The sequence below is a fragment of the Stenella coeruleoalba genome (assembly GCF_951394435.1).
Source record: "Stenella coeruleoalba genome assembly, chromosome: 11".
Taxonomy (NCBI): Eukaryota; Metazoa; Chordata; class Mammalia; order Artiodactyla; family Delphinidae; genus Stenella; species Stenella coeruleoalba.
The window spans coordinates 80,107,662-80,122,888 of record NC_137157.1 but is presented as its reverse complement, the minus strand read 5'-3'; the positions used below and the strand labels follow the sequence as shown (position 1 = coordinate 80,122,888).

Genomic DNA, 15,227 nt, shown 5'->3' with positions numbered 1-15,227 from the left:
TATTTTTAAATACCTACCAATGTTATTTGTCCTTGGTGTGCACCACTTTAATGTTATTGTTTCTTTAAATGAGCCTTCTCTACTGCTTCCACTTAAGTGGTTATCACCTTTAAAAATAAGTTAGAGAAATAATAACATTACTAAATAATCACAAACTTCAAATGTTTGACAAGATTTCCAAGAGTTTAAGGTCTATAAGAGAAAATACCTCTGAGAGAACATCTTTGTTTAGAAAGTCTCCTAGAAAAATACCAAATTGACTTTGGATATCAGTTATTATTAAAATAAGTACTTTGTTTTCCTACAAATTTCTCATTAATTAATTTAATCATTTCAGTCACTACACTAAAAATAACAGCAAATTTTTAAAAATTTTAAGAATCTACAACTGCTACCCTCTGACACCATTAAATGATTAACATGGTTATGTAGAAAGCTTCAGGAACCTAAAATGCACAACTCATTGTACTGAATCCCAATAAATTTATTAGAAGAAACATAAAATGAGGAATCTATAAGGTAAATATATAAGAAGATGTAACAATGAGCACTTTTTGCCTTAATGGAGTTCAGAGTAAACAGATGTTAAAATAATAATGAACACTGAAGTCTTAAACCCTCAAGGTCATCCAAGAGGGCTGGAATCAACTTCTTCCAAACTCATGTTAACGTTGATATTTTGACCTCTTCCCATAAAAAACAAATGTTCTTAACAGCATCCAGAATGGTGAATCCTTTCCAGAAGGTTTTCAACTTTCTTTGCCAAGATCCATCAGAGGAATCACTATCTATGGCAGTTATAGCTTTATGAAATATATTTCTTAAATAGTAAGACCTGAAAGTCAAAATGACTCCTTGATCCATGTGCTGTGGAAAGGATGTTGTGTTGGCAGGCAAGAAAACAACATTAATCTCATTGTATGTCTCCATCAGAGCTCTTGAGTGACCAGGTGTACTGTCAATGAGCAGTAATATTTTGAAAGAAACCTTTTTTTCTGAGCAGTAGGCTAAATCGTAGGCTTAAAATAATGAGTAAACCATGTTGTCAACAGATGTGCTGTTATCCAGGCTTTGTTGTTGTACCGATAGAGCACAGGTGGAGTAGATTTAGTGCAATTCTTAAGGGTCCTAGGATTTTCAGAAGGGTAAATAAGCTTTGGCTCCAATTTAAAGTTACCAGCTGCATTAGCCCCTAATAAGAGTGTCACCCTGTCCTTTCAAGTCAGGCACTGACTTCTCCTCTCTAGCCATCAAAGTCCTAGATGACATCTTCTTCCAATAGAAGGCTGTTTCATCTACACTGAAAATCTGTTTAGTGCAGCCACCTTCATGAATTATCTGACCTAGATCTTCTGGAAAACTTGCTGCAGCTTCTATAACGGTACTCGCTGCTTCACCTTGCACTTGTATATTATGGAGACAGTTTCTTTCCTTAAACATCATGAACCATCCTCTGCTGGCTTCAAACTTTTCTTCTGTACCTTCCTCACCTCCTTCAGCCTTCACAGAATTGAAGAGAGTTAGGGCCTTGTTGTAGATGAGGCTTTGGCTTGAGGGAATGTTGTGGCTGCTTTGATCTTCTACCCAGACCACTATAACTTCCTCTATATCAGCAATAAGGCTGTTTCACTCTCTTATCATTTGTGTGTTCACTGAAGTAGCACTTTTAATTTCCTTCAAGAATTTTTCCTTTGCATTCACAACTTGGCTAACTGTTTGGTGCAAGAGGCCTCGCTTTCAGTCTATCCTGGCTTTTCAACATGCCATCCTCACTAAGCTTAATCATTTCTAACTTTTGATTTAAAGTGAGAGACATTTCACAGCAAAGGAAACCATAAACAAAACGAAAAGACAACCAACAGAATGGGAGAAAATATTTGCAAATAATGCGACCCAACAAGGGATTAGTCTCCAAAATTTACAAACAGCTCATGCAGCTCAATATCAAAAAAAAACAACCCAATCAAAAAATGGGCAGAAGACCTAGAGACATTTCTCCAAAGAAGACATAGCTTCAGCTGGCCAACAGGCATATGAAAAGATGCTCAACATCACTAATTACTAGAGAAATGCAAATCAAAACTGCAATGAGATATCACCTCACACTGGTCAGAATGGCCATCATCAAAAAATCTGCAAACAATAAATGCTGGAGAGGGTGTGGAGAAAAGGAAACCCTCTTGCACTGTTGGTAGACATGTGAATTGATACAGCCACTATGGAGAACAGTATGGAGGTTCCTTAAAGAACTAAAAATAGAGCTACTATATGATCCAGCAATTCCACTCTTGGGCACATATCCAGAGAAAACCATGGTTCGAAAGGATAAATGCACCCCAATGTTCACTGCAGCACTGTTTACAATAGCCAAGACATGGAAGCAACCTAAATGTCCAGTGACAGAAGAATGGATAAAGAGATGTGGTACGTATATACCATGGAATATTACTCAGCCATTAAAAAGAATGAAATAATGCCATTTGCAGCAACATGGATGGACACGGAGATTACCATACTAAGTGAAGTGAGACAGAGAAAAATGAATATCATATGATATCACTTATATGTGGAATCTAAAAAAATGATACAAATGAACTTATTTACAAAACAGAAACAGACTCACAAACATAGAGAATGAACTTATGGTTACCAGGGGGGAAGGGAGGGGGGAGGGATAGATTGGGAGTTTGGGATTGACATGTACACACTGCTATATTTAAAATAAAATGCCTTTCCATGAAAAAAAAAATAAAGTAAGAGATGTGCAACTCTTCCTTTCTTAGAGGCCACTGCAGGGTTATTAACTGGACTAATTTCAATACTGTTGTGTCCCAGGGAATAGGGAGGCCCAAGGAGAGGGAAAGAGATGGGGAATAACCAGTCAGTGGAGCAGTGAGAACACACACAACATTTATGGAATAAGTTCTCTGTCTTATATCTGTACAGTTTGTGGAACCCCAAAACAATTTACAAGAGCAACATCAAAGATCATTGATCACAGATCACCATAAGAAAAATAATGATGAAAAAGTTTGACGTACTGTGAGAATTACCAAAATGTGACACAGAGACATGAAGTGAGCAAGTGCTATTGAAAAGATGTCGCCAAAGATTTGCTCAACCCAGGTTGCCACAAACATTCAATTTGTAAAAGAACGCAACATCCGTGAAGCACAGTAAAGCAAAGCATGATGAAATGAGGTATGTCTGTATTTGTTCCATTAGCCTAGTCTTTCCCAAAGTAAATTCAATAGAACACTAGTTCCACGGCCCTTAATGGGTGATATTGTCAGGTAAGTTTGGAAGGGGATGAACTAAAGTCAATCAGGTTTATTTACTCAAGAACTTCTCAAAGCTGTTAGTATGCTTTCATATGTTAGATCTTACAAAATAGTATTTTCCAACGTCTCTTACTTACCACTTTTCAGAAAATCTACATGTGCATCTTTGTGATGAAGTAGCTCCACATCGTAATTGGCAGATGTGTTAGCATGTTGTTCTTCCTTAAAGCAAAATTTAAAATAACTTGGTTTTGTTTTTAAAACAATGAAGTAATTATTCATTTTGCTTAAAGTGAGATCAAATATACCCAACAATAATTAGCTATAATAAGGGGATAGTTTGCTCAGTAATTAATCTATTTAAAGATGCAATAATTTTCCACAGCAATATAAACTATATTAAAAAACTACTGGCTACATATCAGTAATAAAGTAGTGATTTTTCTTATGTTATGTCAGAATTAACATAGATGGTTCATCTAGAAATTTTAGAATTTTTTTTACTCTGAATGCATTGTCCTGCCAATACTTTTTGTACACAAATATGATGTAATTGAAATAGTTTACTCAATGTAAAATAGTTGATTGAAGGAGGAAATAGCATCTTTAAATACCTATAGTAAATTAGCAAGCACCAATTATATAAAATAGCAAATACAGACTAATAAACAAGTTTAGTAACTTGTCCTCACTAAACAGTAAATAGAAACTTCAGTATTATCTATTTACAAGAAAAAGACAAAGACTGAGGAGTCACACCAGTAGCACACAAATATGGTCAAATTTAAAAAGCAAGGTATCTGTCACCCTCAGAGTATTTTTCTTATAACTCATGAAATTATATTAAAATACGTCTATCATGCTATTTTAGTTGTTCACTGCTGCCTCACCTAAACTGTTCTACTGGTTAAGGCTATAATTTCTATTAAAGAGCCAGCCAGTGGTATAAGGAGGAAATCAATAATGAAAAGATTACATTTCTCACGCAATTTAGTTTTCATCATATGGTGGCAAAAAAAATGAAACTGGACTTATAAGAAAGCTAATTTAAATTTTTAGATATACTGGCTACTTTATATTTGTAAATATAATCAATACAATTAAATGTAACTCCCCTCAGTAAAAATTCATTTGAAGCTTTCTATGGCCCAGACATTGTGCTGGTCTTAGACAACTAAATAACATAATGAAAATGACAAGACAGTAACAGATTCCTAAGAAAATCCATTAGTAAAATCATAAGACTCATATGTTTTTCAGCTAGAATCATAAACTTGTTTAAAACTATAAACTATTTTTCCCTAGTTAGACCTATTAGTTACAAACACCTTTATACTGGGTAGGCAAGAACAAAAATATAAGAAAGAAAAGATCTACTAGAACACACAAAGTGAGTAAAATCTAATAACAACTGTCAGGAAAAGAATCACAGAAAAAGTAATCATTTCAGATAGAAATTATATTTTGATGAAAGTAATGAGAACAAAATTAAAAACAAAAAAGCTGATACAGAATGTTCTTATTAGGAAAAAAAAATACAGCACTTTGTTCTGTGATCCTTTCTTGTTGCTTTTCATTATTTACTAACCTGGTCAAAGACACTGAATGTGTGCTAGCAAAACAGAAAATATGATATGGGAAGAAAAAGTTAAGGTTCATTAAAATAAATAATACATATCAAATATTTAAAATGCAAAGCAGGGCTTTCAAAACAGCAAGAAAAAGAACTGCCTACCTTCATTGGAATATTTGTAATAGTAGTTGAAGCCAAGTCGAAATGCTGCTGTACTAAAATATTTAATTTGGTAGCAAGATGCCGTCCTGCACGAACACTATGAACTTCGCTGGTTAAAACGGGGGACAACTATAGAAAGGTATGAAAAAAAAACCCCACAAAACTTTAAACATTTTAACTTAGTGCTAAATATTTTACTTCAACCCATGAAAATTAAGTACTTTTACTTGTGAGAATTTAGGGGGGAAAAGGTCCATAAATTAACCGTAATCATTATTTTAGTAATACATTTTTATACATTCACTCATTCAACGATAGGTATTAAAGAGAACTTACTGTATAAATTACCAGAAGCTGTGTGAGCTACTGGAGGATACAGCAGTGAACAGGCGAAATCCCTGTCCTCTTGAAACTTAGCGTAGAATAGTCTTTGATTTAAATCTATATTTTAATTTATAATTTTTACTTCTATTTATCTATATGCAAAATTGATTTGAAGTGTCCCACAGAAATACGGTAGAAAAAATAATTAATTTTGTGGAGAGGACAAACCTCTGCAGATACTACTACTTATTACGAAGAATGAAAATCACTACAATCATCATATTTTGTCACCAAGAAATGTATAAGGCAGCCAAAAGTTACTTATAACAAGGCAACAAAATTTTACTCATTCCAGGGTAATAGTATTTATTGTAAGTAAATTATTTACTTATCTCAAAGTAAAGCCAATATAATGTTATGTCACCAAGAGTCAGAAAAAAGTTAACAAAAAATGGGCTTACACTGGAAACCACATAAAACACAATGATAAAGATAATGACCTAAAAAAGAAATCAGCTATTAAAAAAAACATTATCTAAGTTAATACTTCACGTTTATATTAAGTAATGCTAACTAAAAAAAACAAAAATAAGAACATACACATTTAATATAGTTATACAAACACACATATCTCTATTTCTAAACACAGACCACCAATGGAGAATATTATGTGATGTGAATCCACTTAACAATCAACAGACTCATCTCTTCCTTTAAAATTGTTCAAATTTATTTGAAAAGTAAAACCAAGGTTGGAAATTAGTCTTTTACCCCTCTGGATAGGTAAAGTTAATTTCTTTGTTATAGGAGTGTATTTTGATTAAAGAGTGTATTGTTTTCCTAATGAGAAGAAAAACAGTTCTACAGAGTAAGAAGTCATTAAAGCAATTGAAATCCATTACAGTAACTGAAATTTGAGGAACGATACAAATTGTGTATGGTTTGAGAACACAGTTATTTAAAATAAACATCAACAGGCAAACAAAACAAAATACTTTCAAAATCTACAATTATAACATAAAGCACTAATCTAGGTACTTTGCCATACAGGTTGCTTTCAAAACTCTAAATATTTTTGTATCAGAAAATGTTGGCAACCTGATCATTCTTATGCTAAACCTTCTCAGCATTTATTATTAATAATTAACAATGATCTCTTCTTCCATTACTTCTGCACTTACCTCTTTTTTAGGACGATCAGATACAAGGCTGTCTTCACCAACTGGGTAGGTATGGATCAAGACTAGCTCACACTTCTGAATCTGCATGAGACTTAAAGAGAAACTTTTCACTTAGAATATAAGACTATATACTACGTAAAGAATTCAGGCAGGTAAACTATAAAAAGTTTTATATACTAAAACAGTGTGTCTCTATAATCAGATACCACAGTTAACATAAAAGCTAAATATTCAGAAAGACTGTATAACTGCTGTACTTGTATGAACATTTAATGAATAATTTATATGAGTTTAATTGAAATGCAAAAATGATCATTTTGTGTATTCGAAGGATAAAATAAAGAGAAAATTCTTATACTCTGGTATAATTTTCAATAGATAACTGCCACAGAGAAAATGAATGTATTGTGTATTAATTTCCCTTTTACTAGTGTTTTTCAAGAACAAATTATATTACCTATAATTGGTTATTTCCAAGAATACAGAATTTGTAATACTAAAAAGTTACCCCCAACTTTTTATTTTATTTATTTTTTGCCCCCTCTATTTTATTTCTTTTTTTAAATTGAGATACAGCTGATGTACAATAATAAAAGTTTCAGACATACGACAGTGATTCACAATTTTTAAAGGTTATACTCCATTTATAGTTACTATAAAATACTGGCTATATTCCCCATGTTGTACAATATATCCTTATAGCTTATTTATTTTATACATGGTAGTTTGTATCTCTTAATCCTTACCCCTATCTTGCCCCTCTCCCTTTCCCTCTCTCCACTGGTAACTACTAGTTTGTTCTCTATATCTGTGAGCCAACTTCTTATTTTAAAATTTCCAAACCTACAGAAAAATTGAAAGAAAAGTACTATTCAATGAACACCCATATATCCTTAACATAGATTAGCTAATTAGCTGTTAGCTACATTTGTTTTCACTATAAATGCCTAAATAGATGTACATTTATTTTTTTTTACTAAGTCATTTGAGAGTAGTTGCAGAGGAAATGATACTTCATTCCTAAATACCTCAGCATGCTTCCTTCTCCTAGTGAGAATAATGCTACTTGTTGATGATAACAGTACTCCACCTAGAAAATTAATAGTAGCTCAATCTAATACAGACCCCTCACAGCAATTGCCCCAAACATATCTTTAGTGGCTTTTTTCTTTTTAAAAAATTCAGACAATATAATTAGTTATGTTTTGATTTGGTACATACTGAATAATGCTACCAATGATTTGCTCATTTTATAGATTTGTAATACAGAGTATGAGAACAAGCCATCAAAAAAATATGCGTTATAAATTCATGTATTATTTTATCCTTCTGCTCACCTTTTCTGTGAGCAAAAAGTAAAATTTTAAACTTAAAGGGAAAATGGGACAAGAAGTTTCTGATCGAACATACATTTTTGACTAATTTGTAGAGCCAGTAGAGAATTCAAGGGAATGGTACCAATTATCATTAAAATTATTGGAATAATTATAATGAAGTAAATATGACTATAAAATGGAATATTTATTCCATTTATGGATTATACTCACTGATCTGAATTTGCAGCAAGCTTGTTATGTTCATGAATTGTTTCCTGGACACAGTCCTCAAGCATTCGCACATGACTATCACTATGGCATAAAAAAGATAAAACCAACTTAAATAAATAAATAGTAAGAGAAAAAATTAAACACACTATTCAGCTGTAGTATCTTGTTACAGGCACTTAAAATTACTTCAATAAGGACTGTCTGTAGTGTGCTCATTTACAATACTAAACAACCAATTGAATGAAAAACTAGTGAGGAAAAAAGTCAAATCGACCTACGTGATAACAATCTAAACAGTTTTCAGTAAGATGAACTGGATATTTTAGAACTGGATAAACACGGTTTCGATATTAGAAAGGCCACATGTGATATCCTTAAATGCTAACATGTTGCCCCTGCTTTTTTTAAATAAAAACTACAATAGGATATTAAAATTCCCTCAGTGAAAGAATTACTGTGATTAATGGCTCACCTTTTTGCATTAGTAATGCAAATTATTCGTCCTCTATTTCCAACACGTTCTGCATTCTCCATTAGTAGAGTACGAGCCTCATGTTGGTATTCGGTAATTTTACAGAGGGTTTCCACTGCTGCAACAAGACCATGCAGAATACTGCAGCATTCTGGATCTGCCCGTGGATTAGGAGGCCCAACAGCAGCTAACGCTGCCATCAGCTAAGTAAAAGGGAAAACAATCATGTTGACAAGAATAAGCACAAGTCAGACAAAGGCATCACAAGAAAATGAAACTACAGACCAATGTATCTTATAAATATGGATACAAATATCCTCAACAAAATACTAGCAAACTGAATCCAGAACATATAAAAAGAATTATATACCATGACCAAGTTGGACTTATCCCAGGAACACAAAGTTGATTTAACGTCTAAAAATTAATTAATGCAAACGATATCAATGGAATTTTTAAAAATCACATGATCATCCCCATAAATACAGAAAAAGCATTTGACAAAAATCTAAAACCCTTTCATGATAAAAAACACTCAACAAACTAGAAACAGAAGGGAACTTCCTCAAGCAGATAAAAGGCACCTATGAAAAACCTATACATAATATCATGCTTAATAGTGAAAACTAGATGTGTTCCCTCTAAGATCAGAAACAGAAAGATATCCACTCTCACCACTTCAATTCAATACTATACTAGAGCTTCTAGCCCAAGCATTAGGAAAGAAAAAGAAATAAAAGGAATTCAGATTGGAAAGGAAGAAGTAAAACTATCTCTATGTTGCAGATGACATGATCTTGTATGTAGAAAATCCTAAGGAATCCATTAGAAATTTTTTAGAAATAATAAGCAAGTTAAGCAAGGTTGCAGGATACATGATCAACAGACAAAAACCAATTGTATTGCTGTACATTTGCAAAGAACAAGCCAAAAATGAAATTAAGAAAACAATTCCATTTATAATAGCACCAAAAAGAATAAAATGCTTAGGAATAAATTTAACAAAGGAAATGCAGATTTTATACTCTGAGAACTATGAAATACTGTTGAAAGAAATTAAAGATCTAAATGAATAGAAAACATCCTATGTTCATGGACTGGAATACTTACTATTGTTAAGATGACAACATTACCCAAACTGAACTACAGATTAAACATAATCCCTGTCAGAATCCCAGCTGACTTCTTTGTATTGATAGAAATTGATAAGGTGATTCTAAAATTCATATGGAATTACAAGGGATACAGAATAGCTAAAACACTCTTAAAAAAGAACAAAGTGTGAGGACTTTGCTTTATATATGCATAAAGATACGTTGGAAGGACCCATTAAAAACTAATAGTGGTGGGGATAAATAGTGATGTGGTGGTAAACCAGCTCTCCAAAGGGAAAAAAAAAACCTAATTTGTAGTGTTTGCCAATATCTATGGTTAAGTACTCCCATGATCGCTACTTTCAAGCTTTCACTGAATGTAAAGTTGATAGGAGATGCACACACTCAGCTCTTCCAAGTTGGTATAACCAGGCTCTAGCACAACACTAACTGGAACAGGGGATGAGTGGGAAATTTTTCAAGGCTTAGCTTTTACTTACACACACACACATATGTGTACATGCAAGTATATACGTAAAATTTATTTTTTAAAAACATAGGTATTACCTATTCATAAAAAGTGATCAAAAATAAAAGAAAAATTACTGTATATATAGGACTATAAAAAGTCCCTGGTACATAGGAGAAAAAATAAAAAGCTTTTTAGGACAGGGGTGTTGTGGTCCTGGGAAAGCAGCAGAAAGCTTAACTTCTGGAGTCAGGTAACTGTGGACTGAAATGCTGGCTCTGACTTTTAATATTGTGTGACCCTGGTTTAACTCTCCTAGCTTTTTTCCTAATCTGAAAGTGAAACTAATAATAGAACCTGTGCCACATTAGTATGATACTTTCAAACTTTAATTTACCCAACAAAAACAAGACCAAAACTCCTGAAATCTGATAAATTTTTTGTAATAAGATCTACAATGTAGAGGATAGAGTCACGTGCTGTAACAGAAAGAGTCCTGGACCCAGGTATGCAAGTCAAACTACCTCTGGCACCTGTGGGCTTCAGTTCCTTCACCTGCAAAAGGAAGGAGTCAAAGCAAAAGATGTCTACAATCTTTCCAGCCCAAACATTCTTCAATCAATCTACTTCAATTGCTTCTCATGATCAGTCACAATAACTAGAGAAAGGTGTGACACAGATAACGAAAGCTAAACATTAAATGTGTTTACACAAACAAGATTATACATAATTTATACAAAATGTCAATTACTTTATATCATCTTAAACATTAGGGATCTGCTATATAGTTGCCTTCACACCTGGAGTTTCCCCTTCTGTTCATAATCTAAAAGCAATGCGTGTGATATAATACGCCTTCACCTTCAGAAAGCAGAAGGAAGCAGTAATTCTCGTATCATCAGTATAGCTCCCATTATTAAATGCATACCTCTTACTGCACTGCAGAGGTGCAGTAACGAAAATCTATTCAAATTTGTACTTATTTTTATTTATACACAACTAGAGAAGCTTCAGTCTTCTTTCACAGTACCTCTTGAAAGAACAAAGCAGAATACATGCTATTTCAAAAAGATAGTACAGGGGGAATGTACGGAATCCTTAATATTTTTTCAAGCAATGAAAGAATAAAGAACATTTTGGAGTGATATAAATGCAAAGCCAAGCCAATAAAAGTCCCCCTTCAGTGAGTTACCTCAAAAGAAAAAAAGGTTAGATATGTTTACATATTATAATATTAATCACAACATTTTAAGACCAAACATCGTAAGAAACACATTTTCATTGAAACACATTTGCATGGGATTATTTCCACTAAAGGGCATCCATTAACAGAAAAATTTTAACATGAAATAGTTCAAATAATGTATTCAAATACTTCACTAATGCCTGTCTCTCATGTTCATATTCATCAGTGAAGGACCTAATAGACTGAAGTCTTCTATCCACCTAAACGACAGAAAAGAACGTAATCTACCACTAATTCAATAGCTTTAGACACGTTTAAAAAGCATAAACTTGATGAATTGAGCATGGGTTTATTTCTGCTCCCTCAAACTCCACTAAAACTGTAGTAAAGGAATTTAATTTAAAAAAGCAAACACCAGGGCTTCCCTGGTGGCGCAGTGGTTGAGAGTCCACCTGCCGATGCGGTGGACACGGGTTCGTGCCCCAGTCTGGGAAGATCCCATATGCTGCGGAACGGCTGGGTTCGTGAGCCATGGCTGCTGAGCCTGTGCGTCCGGAGCCTGTGCTCCACAACAGGAGAGGCCACGACAGTGAGAGGCCCGTGTACCACATTAAAAAAAAAAAAAAAAAAAAAGGAAACACCAAAGGGGGTAAAAAAAAAAACAACCCATAAACCCACAAAGATGAAGAGAATGGAGGAGGAGACAAGAGAACAATCAAGAGATGTCAGCAAGAATGTATGAAAATGGATGGAGGAATGGTAATGGACTTAGCAAGACTGAATAAACTGAAATCTAAGCACCTACAGAGGGAAAAGGCAAGATGATATGCCTTTCAGAATCCAGGAGAAGTTCAGGAACTGGAGGCATCAAGTACCACATAAAGCAAGGATGAGGCAAGATACTGAAAACTGAAAGACTTGAAGCCAGTATAAGGAACAACTTGACTCCCGATCTTACTCACACCCTACCCATGCAAGTGACTCTCTCTTCCTGACCCCCCCAGATACAGAATCACAGTCCTTGGAGGAAATGAACCAGAGAGGTACCAAGCATGGATACCACAAAGCACAGCGGAGTGTCAGGGGAAGACACTAGACCAGTGCTGCCCAAAAGAGCTTTCTCTGATGATGGAAAAGTTCTATAACTGTGCTGTACAGTAGCCACTATCCACATGCGGCCTACTGAGCGTTTAAAACATGGCTAGTGCTACAGAGAAACTGGATTTTTTAATTGCATTTAATTTTAATTAATTTAAATTTAAATAGTAGCTATCTGATAGCTAATGGTAGCTACATATGGCTAGTAGCTACTATATTGGACAGCACAGTACTAGACCAAAAACAGAAAGACTGAGTGAAAGTTCACCTACTGGATGGTAGAACCTACCCTCTCCCCTGGCTCCCAGAAGGCTGACAACCAAGTTTATAGCATGCAGGTGGAAGAGTGGAAGATCTTCTCTGGAGACCCCGAGAAGTCTCGGAGAGACAATCTGTCTATTCTGACATCTGGAGGCCTCCCAGGGAAAACAACTAGATTAAATAAATCACGATGAAGGCCAGTCAGCAATACCTACTCCACAACATGCAGATCTTCTAACCTGCTCTTTAGCGGCCTGCTTTTAAATAAGGTTGCATAGCTAAATATCAGTAGGCATTTAAGCAAAGCCTCAACATGAAAAGAACACTGAAAACAGGAGATCAAAAGAAAACTTCAAATAAACTAATACCTTTGGATTAAAAAATTACACCCATAAAACAAGAAAAGGATATGACAAAAATGGACATAATTAGAGCGTAAGTAAAAGTTCTTGGAAATTAAAAATAAGATCAAATAAAAAGTTCCATATAAGGATTAAAAGGAAATAGGTAAAAGGCCCAGAAGGAACAACAATGGGAGGATCAGTGAGAAAAAGAATAAGGAATTTAATCCAGGAGGTCCAACATCCCATTCATAGGGATTCCAGAAAAACACAGAACACAAAGACAAGAACATTATCAAAGAAACAACAGGGGAAATTTTCCTGAAGAATATAAAGCCTAGCACAATGAATGAGAAAAGACCAACACCAAGGCCAATCATTGAGAAATTTCAGAACATAAAGGGAGAAAGAAAAGATTCTAAAAGGTTTCAGAGAGAAATTATGAAGAAAAATGATACTGGACTTCACAGTAACACTGGGAGTTATAAAACAGTGGGGTAAGGCCCTCAGAATTTTGAGGAGAAAATTATTTCCAATCTGAAATTTTTATACCTCAAGTATCAATAAACTGTAAGGTAAGTTACAAGAATTCTGGAGGTTATATTTTACCAAAACAAGAGATTACACACACACACACACACACACACACACACACACACACACACACACACACACACACACAAAAAGCAAGGAGGATGACAGCAGTGCACCAGGCGTAGAAAGCAACCAGTTCAAAGTGCAGCCCAAGACTGCGTTCCAAGAAGTTTTTCAAGGGGGGAAAAGAAAATCAAACTACTAAAATTCTAATACATTAATGATAAGTATATTGGGAAGTTTCACAGACATATGAGGAAAAGCAGCAATAGATTCTCAGAAAACTAAGCATATTAAAGGAGAAAAAAAGGAAATGATAAATTCCAGGAACACCAAAAAGTTGTACAACAAAGGAAATAACACAGAAGTCAAATCATTGTGCTGTAGACCTTAAACTTATACAGTACTGTATGTCAACTATATGTCAATAAAACCTTAATAAAACACAAAACAAAGGAAATAATCGCATATGCCACTTGGCTTAGCAGTGGATAACACTTTATGTAGACATTACAATGTAAACATGAAATTTTGAATTAAACAAAACTTCTGATATAATATTGAGAAAATCAGGGAAGGGAAGAAGGCAGTGAGAGTGGCATGGGTGAGAGGAAGTATAAAAGGTAAATCCTCATCGACAGTAATGATAAATGAGGTTTAAACTGAGAACTCTGTAAATAGCAGTAAAAACATGTTATTTAGAAATATGAAGTAAATACTAGATGAGCTAAAGAGTTGAAAGCTTGCTTCTAGAAAGTGGGGAAAGACTGGAAGACTGACAGCTGTTTTTCTTTTAGTATTAGTTGGTGTTTTAAAACTATGTGCAAATACTATACCTATTTAAAACATTAATTATATTTTAAGAAAGTATTATCAGGTCCAGATAATTTTCAAAAATGGCCACAGTTCAAAATCTAAGCATACCTCCTGCAAATTTTGGTCTTCTTGAGTCCAAGAATTTAAAACATGTGCTCCAGAGTCACTCACAATGAAATTCACCTAATAGAGTTCAAAGAAATAATTAGTATTCAACTCCAAGTCTTCTCAATCACATCATATTTAAAACATTTATTTTATTATAAATACCTTTTAATATATTATATATAACATAAACATAAATAGAGAGTGCAGTCTCTAGCTCTGGTTTGCTGATTGATCCATTCATTCATTTTATAGTTACCGAATGCCTAGTACAGGCCAGGTGCTATTCTCAGCACTAGGGATATGGGAATACAGTGATGAATACAACAGTTCTGTTGCTCACAATGTGGGGAAAGCCAGGATTCTGAGGTGTGGTAAGACAGAGGGTAGTGCAGGGAGAATACAAACAAAAATAAATGAACAACATAATTTCAGAGAGTGATAAATGCTATGAAACAGAAGTTGTTTAGCTTCTTTAGGTTGGGTGATCAGAGAAGGGCTCTCTACAGAAGTGGCAATTGAGGGAAATCCAAAATGACCAAAAGAAACCAGCCAGGGAAAGAGCTGGAGGTACAGAATTCCAGGTACAGCAAACAGCAAATGCAAAGGCCTCTAGGTGCACACCCTCAAAAGGGTGAAGGTCAGAGAGGTAGGAGATAAGGTCAGAAAAATAAGCAGTGGCCATATAACCTAGAGCATTGAAAGCTAAAAGAATGGATTTGC

The 15,227-nt window shown here is 34.3% G+C and overlaps 1 protein-coding gene across 3 annotated transcripts in view; it reads right to left on the bottom strand.

Annotated features, from left to right (window-relative positions):
• Nucleotides 1–15,227, bottom strand: part of INTS13 (integrator complex subunit 13) — a 32,929-nt gene that overhangs the window by 14,280 nt on the left and 3,422 nt on the right. For all 3 annotated transcript variants that reach the window (XM_079937479.1, XM_079937480.1, XM_079937481.1), the window contains exons 3-9: nucleotides 14,508–14,582; nucleotides 8,541–8,743; nucleotides 8,069–8,149; nucleotides 6,522–6,612; nucleotides 5,017–5,145; nucleotides 3,419–3,503; nucleotides 18–107 (exon numbers count right to left, since the gene is read on the bottom strand). In XM_079937479.1, the coding sequence (XP_079793605.1) occupies nucleotides 18–107; nucleotides 3,419–3,503; nucleotides 5,017–5,145; nucleotides 6,522–6,612; nucleotides 8,069–8,149; nucleotides 8,541–8,743; nucleotides 14,508–14,582 (754 nt within the window). The remainder of the gene's footprint in view (nucleotides 1–17; nucleotides 108–3,418; nucleotides 3,504–5,016; nucleotides 5,146–6,521; nucleotides 6,613–8,068; nucleotides 8,150–8,540; nucleotides 8,744–14,507; nucleotides 14,583–15,227) is intronic.